Raw genomic sequence first — 15,033 nt, 5'->3', positions numbered from 1 at the left:
TTATGTCAGGAAAATTTTCAGATGATTAAGCATGGCATTGTTTTAGTTCTTGCTCTGCAATCATGCCTTGAGGGTCATGAAACATAGTAACAGTTCATGTAAGTTAGTATTGGATGGGGCCTGTACTGTCTCAATTGGATTAGGCTAAACAGGTCATAGTAGGGTTTCCATCAAGAAGAATAATAGTTTGAGCCTGCACTGTCTTAGCTGGATGGGGCTAAATAGGCCATGATTCTATTTGCATCCAGAAGAATGAGAGACCGGAAAACTCATTATTCTCTTATAGAGAAATGAGATGATAGCCTGTGTGTGAGGAATTGAAACATTCAAGCCTTATTTTTGGGGAAGGATGTTCTGTATGATGGACTTCATAAGGTAAACTTTTCAGCAGGACTAACCTGGATTTCCAGCCTGCGCTCCATAGCACTCAGTCTGAACTTGTGCATGACCATATAACTGCAAGTTGGGCTTGGTGCTTTTAGGAGCTATACTTACCTTAAATATTTGAAATTGCATATCTCCAGTTCTACTGATTGGATCTTTGTGGTTTTAGTGTCAAATTATTTATTATATTTTACCCTATATTTCTACATTGTTGTGGGATTTTTCTTGTGCTGTGTTTTCACTTTCATTCTGTTTGTGGGATGCTTAAATACCTTACACATTGCCTCTAAGGTAAGCCTGACTACTGTTGTGCCAAGCTACCAGAAGGTTGAGCAGAGGTTAATTTAGTGACTTCTTGTGGTTCACCCTGACACGGATGGTAGCGGTTCATTGAGAAGGGCTTAGCAAACACAAGATGATGGACAGAGTACTGAAACCTTTCAACCACTCATCCCCAGTACAGAGATCTGGGTTTAATTCACTGTTCATTTGCTCACTATGCCACCCCAGGTTGGACCCAGGCATATGCAAATCAGCCTTGACCCTGCTCCTAATGGGAATAGGCTAGCCCGAACTGCCACTCCAGGTACTCTCTGGACTGGAAGCAAGCATCCTGGGACCGGTTTTGGGGTATCACATTGAGAAGGGCTCACATCCCCCCTCAACCAACAATTCAATTTCTTACAGTGTGCAAAACTGATGGAGGACACAGAACTGAGTAAGGTCATGAATTTTGTAACAACAGGATGGCCTAAGAAAAGTCTGTCAAAAAGTGGGCAGACAAATTATCTTTGAAAAATGCTTTACTTGTAAAAGGTGTTGTTAGTTCTGCCTTACTGTTTAAAACTGAGAATTTTGGAATCTGCGTATGTGGATCATTTAGGAATGATTGCCACTAAATGCAATTAGATGTAATTTTTGGTGACCTGATATTGATGAAGAGGGAAAGATTGGTACGTACCTGTGTACAATGTAGCTGTAGCAATAAGCATTTTGTCACATCCGCTCCCATTTCAATCCCTGTAGAATGTTGGAATGTGACAGAGGGTGGCAATTGATTTTCTGGGTCCATTCCATGTTCTTCTAAATTACATGAAATGCATGATAGTTATGATGCACCATTTGTCGAGGTGGGTAGATTTGAAGGGTGCGGCTGAACCTACCACCACTACTGCCATATGTTCTTTTTCCAAGAAGTTTTTGCTAGGGAGGGAGATCTCAATGAAGTGTTACCGATAATAGAGCTCAATTTACGTCATCTGCCATTAAAGAGTTTTGGTACAGGTGTGGAATTAAACACCTCCCACAACACTTTATCGCCATCAAGCCAATGGATGGAGTAGCTAGTGTAGATGCTATTAGGGGCGCACTTTGGGCCTACAAGACCACACCACATTTGATTACTGTGGATATTAACCATTCTAGGTTCTCAAGGCTCTGAATCAGAAGTGTGATGTGCATGTCTCTAGCTGTGGTGCCAAGTCAAACAATGTAATCATGCCTCAATGAAAGAAGGATGAAGAGGAAAGAAGAGTTGTTGAAGCCCAGGGTTGTAGCAGATGAATCAGTTTGCATTGAAGATCCTTTTTTGTTGAGGTAAGGCTTGTCTAAATTTAGAGAAGCTGGTCAGATAGTGAAGGTACAAAGTAATGCTGTGGATATAGCGAATGGTCAGTGGTGAAATACGTCGTGTCTGGCTAAAGCTGTGCCTGATTGGCAGAGTAACAGAATTGATGTGACTGATAGAGGGGTGATTGCAGGAGGCACAGTAGTGAGGTTGATAGGGTGAACATACTGAGTAAACATGTGACTGATGGTGAGATGAACAAGCCGAGCAAGGACTTGAACAGTTGGAGACAGAACATACCATTCTTGTGCCATAAGAATTTCTCCCAAGTTCTCGCACTGAGTGGGACAACAGCCATCAGTAGCTGAATTCCTTGCCAGTTATTTGACTCAAATGTTGCTCTACTGTCTAGTGAATAGATTTAGGGTGTATCTTTTAATGTTTTATTTTCAGTTTTTTAAGGGGGGAGATGTGTGACATCTGCATTCTTTGTAACCTCATATCAAGCTTGTGATATAATGTGTTGAGGCTTGCTCACTGGTGGGCCATAAGTTCAGTTATAGAATGTATTTTGTTGTGACCTAGAGACAGTTATTGGGAGCTACCTGGGCACTTTACAGCAGCCTCATCTTATCTCACTTTTATCATTAAAAGTCTTCATTGGACACTTCTGTAGTAATGAGTGGACTGATGGTTGCTTTAAAGCTACATGTTTGCAAGAAGTAGCTCATAAGAGAGAAAAATAGCATAATCAGCATCTTCCTGCAGGTGTCCATAGGCAGAACTAAGTGAGTATTTGCCGTCAAATAAGACTTTGGAATTTCAAGTGTGATTCGACATTGTATTGTGGTTCTCCCGTTCTGTCATACCCTAAAAGATGCCCCAAGATATTAAGGCATCCAAGTCCTAGCTGGTTTGCACTTTCTGGAGTGATAGGGTGTCCTGGGGTGATATGCCTGAACTGAAGTCACTCCATCTTCAGATCTGCCTTTCTAAATATGAATTTCATGATCGATTTTATTATTTATTGGTTGTTAAAATTATATTGTTGCTCTTTATCCTGTTATTTTATATGCATTGTTAGTTTAGCCGTGTTCAAATTCCGGTGATCAAATTTAATGAATTTTATAATGATGGCACATTCTTATGAGATGTTTTAACACTGTATTTGCATCTGCATCTTTTATGACCTGTCTTCGGAAGGTCGAATAAAGAAATTTTGATGATTGATTGAATCAGGCAGATTGAGGCAGAGCACTGCTGCTTCCAGCCTGTATCTGGTAGAAGAATGGGTTTGATTTTTCTTTCAAGATACACAGTAAATAGCCTAAGAGTTTGTGAAGTAATGAATGATACATATGTCCATGCCTTTCGAACAGTGTATAATGGTGCATATGAAGGAGAACAATGGGCAGGCGGCAACTGTGTGGAGAAATACTGTGAAACAAAGTCAGAGCCTTGAAAACGTAGAGTGATGCTTACATTTTTTTTTAAATAGCAGAGATTTAAAGTGGGCGAATTTCAACAGTGTTGTAGATCTGGTCCATGAGAAAGAGCAGCTCTTTATCTAAAGACAGGATACAACTGTGTGTGTTTACTATGAGCAAGGTATTCATCCCATTCTCAGCAACAGTAAGGCAGAGGTCGGGCTTGAAAGTGAATGAATGAGGATTGTTTACAAGGTTGGCTCTTGCTATAGAGCAGGTGGGCAAAGACTGGTAGACACATACTCACACACATACGTGCTCACACACGCTCCGCTCCGCCTCACCCTCCTTCCCCTCAAGGACTAAAGCTAGAAATGTTAACTAGCCATTGAAGCTCCTAGTTTTATTCTTATGTACCTAGCCTTTTTAATAAGTCACCATTGCTATGAATTGGGTCTTAGTGCTGGCTAGCTCCATATAATACTAATAAATAAAGAGGTAGGCACCAGCCACGTTACTGGTGCCAATACCAACATGTTTTACATCCCCAGAGGCAGACAAGTGTCATTGTTAGTATTTGACAGTCAAGCATCTATACCAGATCATCTCATAGCGACAGAAGGGTAGTGTTGGAAGGAAATCTACAGGCTTTTCTGTTCATAGTTTGTGTCCAGGGCACCAACCTCTAACTGTTGTAATATAAATCTACTCAATAGCACCCTTTACAGGTTTGCTATCCTACTCCTGAAGGTATGTAACAGTCACCATTTATTAAAATAATCAACATTTGACAATTTTCTTAAATAGTTGTCCGTCTGGTAATACGCATTTTGGTGGGTTTCAGACACACACCTACGTACTATTTGACTTTCATTAAATGAGACACAATCTCCCAACCCCGACTTCATTGTTGACTGATTCTTTAGGTGCCGAAAAGTCAAGCCAAAGAGGCTACGAAACTGGCCATCGAGCTTGGCTTCCGCCATATTGACTCAGCCCACTCGTACCAAAATGAGGTGGAGGTTGGCGAAGCCATTCGTGAGATGATCGCAAAAGGTGTGGTGACGAGAGAAGAGATATTCTACACTGGAAAGGTAATGTCTGGGAAAAAAAAACATTCAGATGAGATTTTCCAGTTAGAAAATGTTTGTGTCTGCTAGTAAAATGTGACCAGTATATTAATGTACAATTGATTTATTTTGTGGTTTTATTGCTACAGCTGCCACCAAATTATAACTCCCCAGAGATGGTCCGTTTGTGCCTGGAGAAATCACTAAAGGATCTTCAACTGGACTATATGGATCTGTTTCTCATTCATTGTCCCGTGAGCGTTCCGGTAAGCTTCACAAGGAGTGGCAATAGACAGACATTTGTAATAAACAACTTACTTGAATCAGTTAAGTATTTAGATTGTAGGCTGATTTAGTAAACAGAGTGTTGTACAGATAAACAGATGATGAAAAATTGACAGAAATGCAGATTAAAGAGCATACAGTGGATAGATTGTTTCATCAAACTGTAGAGAACTGTATAGATAAGTGCATTGAAGAATGAAGTGATCAGTCGACTAACGGGTAGAGTAGTAACACATGGATTGATATATATTCAGACATGAGCAAACACAACATTGTTACATAGGTAACCTGATCTTTTAAAGTAAGTGTTGTGGAAGCACAGAACAATGACGTAGCTGCATGATCATTGAGAAGCAAAGGTACTAGACATTGACCACCTGCTTAAGACTAAAGTTCCAGGAGACATGCTATGGAACCTAGAGGAAGCTGAGGTGTTTCTTGATAAATGTTTGGGAACCAAGGGCTGGCTATCAGTGTGGGTGCAGAGTAGATTATAGTATGTTGCATATTTGAAGACCTGTACTCAGTTGCAAATACATAAGGATGTTAATGGGTCACCGTGCTGGTTGGGCTCACCTCTACAGCAGATCAAACTATTGGCTCGTGGGTCTCTGTCTAATGGGTTTATTGAACAATAATTGTCATTCTGTAAGGCAAAGTCAAATAACTAGTATATCGGCATGAGTACAGTAATAAGCATGCAGTTTACTCAATCGGGAGAACAGGAGTCATTTTGCAGGAAAAAACAACAACCTGCAGCAGTTGTGTCTTTATGGTTGTAGATGTTGAAGACAGGTGCCAGTCAAATGAATGCCCAGAGCAGTCCTAGATTAAGCAAACCTACATTTAACGTAGTTTCACCTCAACAAGTTAGCAGTAGAAGCTCCATCCATTATCAATGGCATTTTGCCAGACAGGCAACAACAAGAAGTGGAAACAGCTCAAGGAAGAGAACCTTCATGTTACAGACCAATGTAACTGGTCAGGAACTCTCCTTTTATACTACTATTGCAGGTGAAACAATAGTGCTTGAGCTTTGACAGTAGGTAGTGCACTGTCCAGAGTTCTGCAGCAGTACTGTCATGAGATTGTTTAATCAAAGCATAAACAAACACCAAACATATTATGAAGGCCAACTTATCCAAAGGGCTTGCTAACAAATAATTTTGGACTGCAGGCATTTGACTACCATTTGGTCACAGAAGTTCTTCCCAGCACTCCCTTTATGGAGGTGAGTCTATGAACAAACCACTCCACAGTGGTTAGGTCTCCAGTCCCATGCATGCTCACTGGCTTCCCTGCTGATATATGTGTCTCTGATATGACTCCGCTAATGGTAATCTATTACTGGACATGTTCTCCTGTCCTTTCTTACAGCAAACGTATGATCAGCCCCTATAGTTTTCCTGCTAGTCCTTCCCCTGACATCAGTAAATAATCTAGTATATCTTTGAGAACTTTGTGTCAGTGGATATCAACCCAGGAAGGTTCCTGTCATGTCTTCTTGAAGGTGTGGTCAGTAGAGATTAAACATGTTGCGAGACTGTTCCACTTTATTTCCAGTATTAACCAATGCATCAAATGGTTGTGAGTACATATTCTATGTTCCAGCAATATGAGTATTATCTCAGTTTAAACATTGTTGCATAAACTGATGCATTGTGGGAGATCCAGTATTGAACAAGTCACGTGGTTAGTAACATTTAAATACGCCAACAGCGAGGCAATCTGTGACCACTCCTGTCCGTGATCAAGGCAGTATCGCCAAAACATGTTGAACTAGAAGGAGTATGTATGCGGTGGTACTTGGATTAAAGCAACTTTTCCTGAAATGGGCCTCTGTAAGCTTCTTTGGCTTTGGTTTGAACATTGTTTTGGCGAGCCTCTCCGTGCTCGTCTGTGAGGACGCCCTGAAGGGTCGGGGGCCGCCTACTCGGAGTTCTTTTTGTTGTTTTCATAAGGCGGCATGACCCACTCGCCGCAGCTAAGTCCACCAGGGAGATGCTACTAAAGCAAAAACCACTGCGGCGCTGGAAGGGATTTGATAGGGACGCACTTCCCCATTGATCGTTCAGGAAAAGAAGCCTGCAATTCAAGTAATACCAAGTATTTTTAAACATGTTACGAGACTGTTCCACTTTAATTCCAGTATTAACCAATGCATCAAATGGTTGTGAGTACATATTCTATGTTCAAGCAATATGAGTATTATCTCAGTTTAAACATCGTTGCATAAACTGATGCATTGTGGGAGATGCAGTATTGAACAAGTCACGTGGTTAGTAACAATTAAATACGCTTACAGCGAGGCAATGTGTGACCACTCCTGTCGTGATCAAGGCAGTATCGCCGAAACATGTTGGACTAGAAGGAGCATATATGCAGTGGTACTTGGATTAAAGCAACTTTTCTTGAAATGGGCCTCTGTAAGCTTCTTTGGCTTTGGTTTGAACATTGTTTTGGCGAGCGTCTCCGTGCTCGTCTGTGAGGATGCCCTGAAGGGTCGGGGGCCGCCTACTCGGAGTTCTTTTTGTTGGTTTCATAAGGCGGCATGACCCACTCGCCGCAGCTAAACCCACCAGGGAGATGCTATTAAAGCAAAAACAACTGCGGAGCTGGAAGGGATTTGATGGGGACGCACTTCCCCATTGATCGTTCAGGAAAAGACGCCTGCAATTCAAGTAATGCCAAGTATTTTTAAACATGTTACGAGACTGTTCCACTTTAATTCCAGTATTAACCAATGCATCAAATGGTTGTGAATACATATTCTATGTTCCAGCAATATGAGTATTAGCTCAGTTTAAACGTCGTTGCATAAACTGATGCATTGTGGGAGATGCAGTATTGAACAAGTCACGTGGTTAGTAACATTTAAATACGCCTACAGCGAGGCAATCTGTGACCACTCCTGTCCGTGATCAAGGCAGTATCGCCGAAACATGTTGGACTAGAAGGAGCATGTATGCAGTGCTACTTGGATTAAAGCAACTTTTCCTGAAATGGGCCTCTGTAAGCTTCTTTGGCTTTGGTTTGAACATTGAATTGGCGAGCGTCTCCGGGCTCGTCTGTGAGGACGCCCTGAAGGGTCGGGGGCCGCCTACTTGGAGTTCTTTATGTTGGTTTCATAAGGTGTCATGACCCACTCGCCGCAGCTAAACCCACCAGGGAGATGCTACTAAAGCAAAAACAACTGCGGCGCTGGAAGGGATTTGATAGGGACGCACTTCCCCATTGATCGTTCAGGAAAAGACGCCTGCAATTCAAGTAATGCCAAGTATTTTTAAACATGTTACGAGACTGTTCCACTTTAATTCCAGTATTAACCAATGCATCAAATGGTTGTGAATACATATTCTATGTTCCAGCAATATGAGTATTAGCTCAGTTTAAACGTCGTTGCATAAACTGATGCATTGTGGGAGATGCAGTATTGAACAAGTCACGTGGTTAGTAACATTTAAATACGCCTACAGCGAGGCAATCTGTGACCACTCCTGTCCGTGATCAAGGCAGTATCGCCGAAACATGTTGGACTAGAAGGAGCATGTATGCAGTGCTACTTGGATTAAAGCAACTTTTCCTGAAATGGGCCTCTGTAAGCTTCTTTGGCTTTGGTTTGAACATTGTTTTGGCGAGCGTCTCCGTGCTCGTCTGTGAGGATGCCCTGAAGGGTCGGGGGCCGCCTACTTGGAGTTCTTTATGTTGGTTTCATAAGGTGTCATGACCCACTCGCCGCAGCTAAACCCACCAGGGAGATGCTATTAAAGCAAAAACAACTGCGGAGCTGGAAGGGATTTGATGGGGACGCACTTCCCCATTGATCGTTCAGGAAAAGACGCCTGCAATTCAAGTAATGCCAAGTATTTTTAAACATGTTACGAGACTGTTCCACTTTAATTCCAGTATTAACCAATGCATCAAATGGTTGTGAATACATATTCTATGTTCCAGCAATATGAGTATTAGCTCAGTTTAAACGTCGTTGCATAAACTGATGCATTGTGGGAGATGCAGTATTGAACAAGTCACGTGGTTAGTAACATTTAAATACGCCTACAGCGAGGCAATCTGTGACCACTCCTGTCCGTGATCAAGGCAGTATCGCCGAAACATGTTGGACTAGAAGGAGCATGTATGCAGTGCTACTTGGATTAAAGCAACTTTTCCTGAAATGGGCCTCTGTAAGCTTCTTTGGCTTTGGTTTGAACATTGAATCGGCGAGCGTCTCCGTGCTCGTCTGTGAGGACGCCCTGAAGGGTCGGGGGCCGCCTACTTGGAGTTCTTTATGTTGGTTTCATAAGGTGTCATGACCCACTCGCCGCAGCTAAACCCACCAGGGAGATGCTACTAAAGCAAAAACAACTTCGGCGCTGGAATGGATTTGATGGGGCGCACTTACCCATTGATCGTTCAGGAAAAGACGCCTGCAATTCAAGTAATGCCAAGTATTTTTAAACATGTTACGAGACTGTTCCACTTTAATTCCAGTATTAACCAATGCATCAAATGGTTGTGAGTACATATTCTATGTTCCAGCAAAATGAGTATTATCTCAGTTTAAACATTGTTGCATAAACTGATGCATTGTGGGAGATGCAGTATGGAACAAGTCACGTTAGTAACATTTAAATACGCCTACAGCGAGGCAATCTGTGACCACTCCTGTCCGTGATCATGGCAGTATCGCCGAAACATGTTGGACTAGAAGGGGCATGTATGCAGTGGTACTTGGATTAAAGCAACTTTTCCTGAAATGGGCCTCTGTAAGCTTCTTTGGCTTTGGTTTGAACATTGAATTGGCGAGCGTCTCCGTGCTTGTCTGTGAGGATGCCCTGAAGGGTCGGGGGCCGCCTACTCGGAGTTCTTTTTGTTGGTTTCATAAGGCGGCATGACCCACTCGCCGCAGCTAAACCCACCAGGGAGATGCTATTAAAGCAAAAACAACTGCGGAGCTGGAAGGGATTTGATGGGGACGCACTTCCCCATTGATCGTTCAGGAAAAGACGCCTGCAATTCAAGTAATGCCAAGTATTTTTAAACATGTTGCGAGACTGTTCCACTTTAATTCCAGTACTAACCAATGCATCAAATAGTTGTGAGTACATATTCTATGTTCCAGCAATTTGAGTATTATCTCAGTTTAAACATCGTTGCATAAACTGATGCGTTGTGGGAGATGCAGTATTGAACAAGTCATGTAGTTGGTAACTTTTAAATACACCAACAGCGAGGCAATCTGTGACCACTCCTGTCGTGATCAAGGCAGTATCGCCAAAAAATATTGGACTAGAAGGAGCACATATGCAGTGGTACTTGGATTTAAGCAACTTTTCCTGAAATGGGCCTCTGTAAGCTTCTTTGGCTTTGGTTTGAACATTGAATTGGCGAGCCTCTCCGTGCTCGTCTGTGAGGACGCCCTGAAGGGTCGGGGGCCGCCTACTCGGAGTTCTTTTTGTTGGTTTCATAAGGCGGCATGACCCACTCACCGCAGCTAAATCCACCAGTGATATGCTACTAAAGCAAAAACAACTGCGGCGCTGGAAGGGATTTGATGGGGACGCACTTCCCCATTGATCGTTCACGAAAAGAAGCCTGCAATTCAAGTAATGCCAAGTATTTTTAAACATGTTACGAGACTGTTCCACTTTAATTCCAGTATTACCCAAACCATCAAATGGTTGTGAGTACATATTCTATGTTCCAGCAATATGAGTATTAGCTCAGTTTAAACGTCGTTGCATAAACTGATGCATTGTGGGAGATGCAGTATTGAACAAGTCACGTGGTTAGTAACATTTAAATACGCCTACAGCGAGGCAATCTGTGACCACTCCTATCCGTGATCAAGGCAGTATCGCCGAAACATGTTGAACTAGAAGGAGTATATATGCAGTGGTACTTGGATTAAAGCAACTTTTCCTGAAATGGGCCTCTGTAAGCTTCTTTGGCTTTGGTTTGAACATTGAATTGGCGAGCTTCCCTGTGCTCATCTGTGAGGACGCCCTGAAGGGTCGGGGGCTGCCTACTCGGAGTTCTTTTTGTTGGTTTCATAAGGCAGCATGACCCACTTGCCCCAGCTAAACCCACCAGGGAGATGCTTCTAAAGCAAAAACAACTGCGGCGCTGGAAGGGATTTGATGGGGACGCACTTCCCCATTGATCGTTCAGGAAAAGAAGCCTGCAATTTAAGTAATGCCAAGTATTTTTAAACATGTTACGAGACTGTTCCACTTTAATTCCAGTTTTAACCAATGCATCAAATGGTTGTGAGTACATATTCTATGTTCCAGCAATATGAGTATTATCTCAGTTTAAACATTGTTGCATAAACTGATGCGTTGTGGGAGATGCAGTATTGAACAAGTCATGTGGTTGGTAACATTTAAATACACCTACAGCGAGGCAATCTGTGACCACTCCTGTCCGTGATCAAGGCAGTATCGCCGAAACATGTTGGACTAGAAGAAGCACGTATGCAGTGGTACTTGGATTAAAGCAACTTTTCCTGAAATGGGCCTCTGTAAGCTTCTTTGGCTTTGGTTTGAACATTGTTTTTGCGAGCGTCTCCGTGCTCGTCTGTGAGGATGCCCTGAAGGGTCGGGGCCACCTCCTCAGAGTTCTTTTTGTTGGTTTCATAAGGCGGTATGACCCACTCGCCGCAGCTAAACCCACCAGGGAGATGCTACTAAAGCAAAAACAACTGCGGCGCTGGAAGGGATTTGATCGGGACGCACTTCCCCATTGATAGTTCAGGAAAAAAAGCCTGCAATTCAAGTAATGCCAAGTATTTTTAAACATGTTACGAGACTGTTCCACTTTTATTCCAGTATTACCAATGCATCAAATGGTTGTGAGTACATATTCTATGTTCCAGCAATATGAGTATTATCTCAGTTTAAACATCGTTGCATAAACTGATGCATTGTGGGAGATGCAGTATTGAACAAGTCACGTGGTTAGTAACATTTAAATACGCCTACAGCGAGGCAATCTGTGACCACTCCTGTCCGTGATCAAGGCAGTATCGCCGAAACATGTTGAACTAGAAGGAGTATGTATGCGGTGGTACTTGGATTAAAGCAACTTTTCCTGAAATGTGCCTCTGTAAGCTTCTTTGGCTTTGGTTTGAACATTGTTTTGGCGAGCGTCTCCGTGCTCGTCTGTGAGGATGCCCTGAAGGGTCGGGGGCCGCCTACTTGGAGTTCTTTATGTTGGTTTCATAAGGTGTCATGACCCACTTGCCCCAGCTAAACCCACCAGGGAGATGCTTCTAAAGCAAAAACAACTGCGGCGCTGGAAGGGATTTGATGGGGACGCACTTCCCCATTGATCGTTCAGGAAAAGAAGCCTGCAATTTAAGTAATGCCAAGTATTTTTAAACATGTTACGAGACTGTTCCACTTTAATTCCAGTTTTAACCAATGCATCAAATGGTTGTGAGTACATATTCTATGTTCCAGCAATATGAGTATTATCTCAGTTTAAACATTGTTGCATAAACTGATGCGTTGTGGGAGATGCAGTATTGAACAAGTCATGTGGTTGGTAACATTTAAATACACCTACAGCGAGGCAATCTGTGACCACTCCTGTCCGTGATCAAGGCAGTATCGCCGAAACATGTTGGACTAGAAGAAGCACGTATGCAGTGGTACTTGGATTAAAGCAACTTTTCCTGAAATGGGCCTCTGTAAGCTTCTTTGGCTTTGGTTTGAACATTGTTTTTGCGAGCGTCTCCGTGCTCGTCTGTGAGGATGCCCTGAAGGGTCGGGGCCACCTCCTCAGAGTTCTTTTTGTTGGTTTCATAAGGCGGTATGACCCACTCGCCGCAGCTAAACCCACCAGGGAGATGCTACTAAAGCAAAAACAACTGCGGCGCTGGAAGGGATTTGATCGGGACGCACTTCCCCATTGATAGTTCAGGAAAAAAAGCCTGCAATTCAAGTAATGCCAAGTATTTTTAAACATGTTACGAGACTGTTCCACTTTAATTCCAGTATTAACCAATGCATCAAATGGTTGTGAATACATATTCTATGTTCCAGCAATATGAGTATTAGCTCAGTTTAAACGTCGTTGCATAAACTGATGCATTGTGGGAGATGCAGTATTGAACAAGTCACGTGGTTAGTAACATTTAAATACGCCTACAGCGAGGCAATCTGTGACCACTCCTGTCCGTGATCAAGGCAGTATCGCCGAAACATGTTGGACTAGAAGGAGCATGTATGCAGTGCTACTTGGATTAAAGCAACTTTTCCTGAAATGGGCCTCTGTAAGCTTCTTTGGCTTTGGTTTGAACATTGAATTGGCGAGCGTCTCCGTGCTCGTCTGTGAGGACGCCATGAAGGGTCGGGGGCCGCCTACTTGGAGTTCTTTATGTTGGTTTCATAAGGTGTCATGACCCACTCGCCGCAGCTAAACCCACCAGGGAGATGCTACTAAAGCAAAAGCAACTTCGGCGCTGGAATGGATTTGATGGGGCGCACTTACCCATTGATCGTTCAGGAAAAGACGCCTGCAATTCAAGTAATGCCAAGTATTTTTAAACATGTTACGAGACTGTTCCACTTTAATTCCAGTATTAACCAATGCATCAAATGGTTGTGAGTACATATTCTATGTTCCAGCAAAATGAGTATTATCTCAGTTTAAACATTGTTGCATAAACTGATGCATTGTGGGAGATGCAGTATGGAACAAGTCACGTTAGTAACATTTAAATACGCCTACAGCGAGGCAATCTGTGACCACTCCTGTCCGTGATCATGGCAGTATCGCCGAAACATGTTGGACTAGAAGGGGCATGTATGCAGTGGTACTTGGATTAAAGCAACTTTTCCTGAAATGGGCCTCTGTAAGCTTCTTTGGCTTTGGTTTGAACATTGAATTGGCGAGCGTCTCCGTGCTCGTCTGTGAGGATGCCCTGAAGGGTCGGGGGCCGCCTACTCGGAGTTCTTTTTGTTGGTTTCATAAGGCGGCATGACCCACTCGCCGCAGCTAAACCCACCAGGGAGATGCTATTAAAGCAAAAACAACTGCGGAGCTGGAAGGGATTTGATGGGGACGCACTTCCCCATTGAACGTTCAGGAAAAGACGCCTGCAATTCAAGTAATGCCAAGTATTTTTAAACATGTTGCGAGACTGTTCCACTTTAATTCCAGTATGAACCAATGCATCAAATGGTTGTGAGTACATATTCTATGTTCCAGCAATATGAGTATTATCTCAGTTTAAACATCGTTGCATAAACTGATGCGTTGTGGGAGATGCAGTATTGAACAAGTCATGTAGTTGGTAACTTTTAAATACACCTACAGCGAGGCAATCTGTGACCACTCCTGTCGTGATCAAGGCAGTATCGCCGAAAAATGTTGGACTAGAAGGAGCACATATGCAGTGGTACTTGGATTTAAGCAACTTTTCCTGAAATGGGCCTCTGTAAGCTTCTTTGGCTTTGGTTTGAACATTGAATTGGCGAGCCTCTCCGTGCTCGTCTGTGAGGACGCCCTGAAGGGTCGGGGGCCGCCTACTCGGAGTTCTTTTTGTTGGTTTCATAAAGCGGCATGACCCACTCACCGCAGCTAAATCCACCAGTGAGATGCTACTAAAGCAAAAACAACTGCAGCGCTGGAAGGGATTTGATGGGGACGCACTTCCCCATTGATCGTTCAGGAAAAGAAGCCTGCAATTCAAGTAATGCCAAGTATTTTTAAAAATGTTACGAGACGGTTCCACTTTAATTCCAGTATTAACCAATGCATCAAATGGTTGTGAGTACATATTCTATGTTCCAGCAATATGAGTATTATCTCAGTTTAAACATCGTTGCATAAACTGATGCATTGTGGGAGATGCAGTATTGAACAAGTCACATGGTTAGTAACATATAAATACACCAACAGCGAGGCAACCTGTGACCACTCCTGTCCGTGATCAAGGCAGTATCGCCGAAACATGTTGGACTAGAAGGAGCATGTATGCAGTGGTACTTGGATTAAAGCAACTTTTCCTGAAATGGGCCTCTGTAAGCTTCTTTGGCTTTGGTTTGAACATTGTTTTTGCGAGCGTCTCCGTGCTCGTCTGTGAGGATGCCCTGAAGGGTCGGGGCCACCTACTCGGAGTTCTTTTTGTTGGTTTCATAAGGCGGCATGACCCACTCGCCGCAGCTAAACCCACCAGGGAGATGCTATTATAGGAAAAACAACTGCGGCGCTGGAAGGGATTTGATGGGGACGCACTTCCCCATTGATCGTTCAGGAAAAGAAGCCTGCAATTCAAGTAATGCCAAGTATT

The 15,033-nt window shown here is 43.1% G+C and overlaps 1 protein-coding gene across 5 annotated transcripts in view; it reads left to right on the top strand.

Moving 5' to 3' along the window:
- Positions 1 to 15,033, top strand: part of LOC146854158 (aldo-keto reductase family 1 member C1-like) — a 204,494-nt gene that overhangs the window by 72,853 nt on the left and 116,608 nt on the right. For all 5 annotated transcript variants that reach the window (XM_085651938.1, XM_085651936.1, XM_085651935.1 and 2 more), the window contains 2 exons: positions 4,305 to 4,472; positions 4,598 to 4,714. In XM_085651938.1, the coding sequence (XP_085508064.1) occupies positions 4,305 to 4,472; positions 4,598 to 4,714 (285 nt within the window). The remainder of the gene's footprint in view (positions 1 to 4,304; positions 4,473 to 4,597; positions 4,715 to 15,033) is intronic.

Source organism: Triturus cristatus, chromosome 4_1, assembly GCF_964204655.1.
Source record: "Triturus cristatus chromosome 4_1, aTriCri1.1, whole genome shotgun sequence".
Classification (NCBI taxonomy): domain Eukaryota; kingdom Metazoa; phylum Chordata; class Amphibia; order Caudata; family Salamandridae; genus Triturus; species Triturus cristatus.
This window is presented reverse-complemented; position numbering and strand designations above follow the sequence as displayed.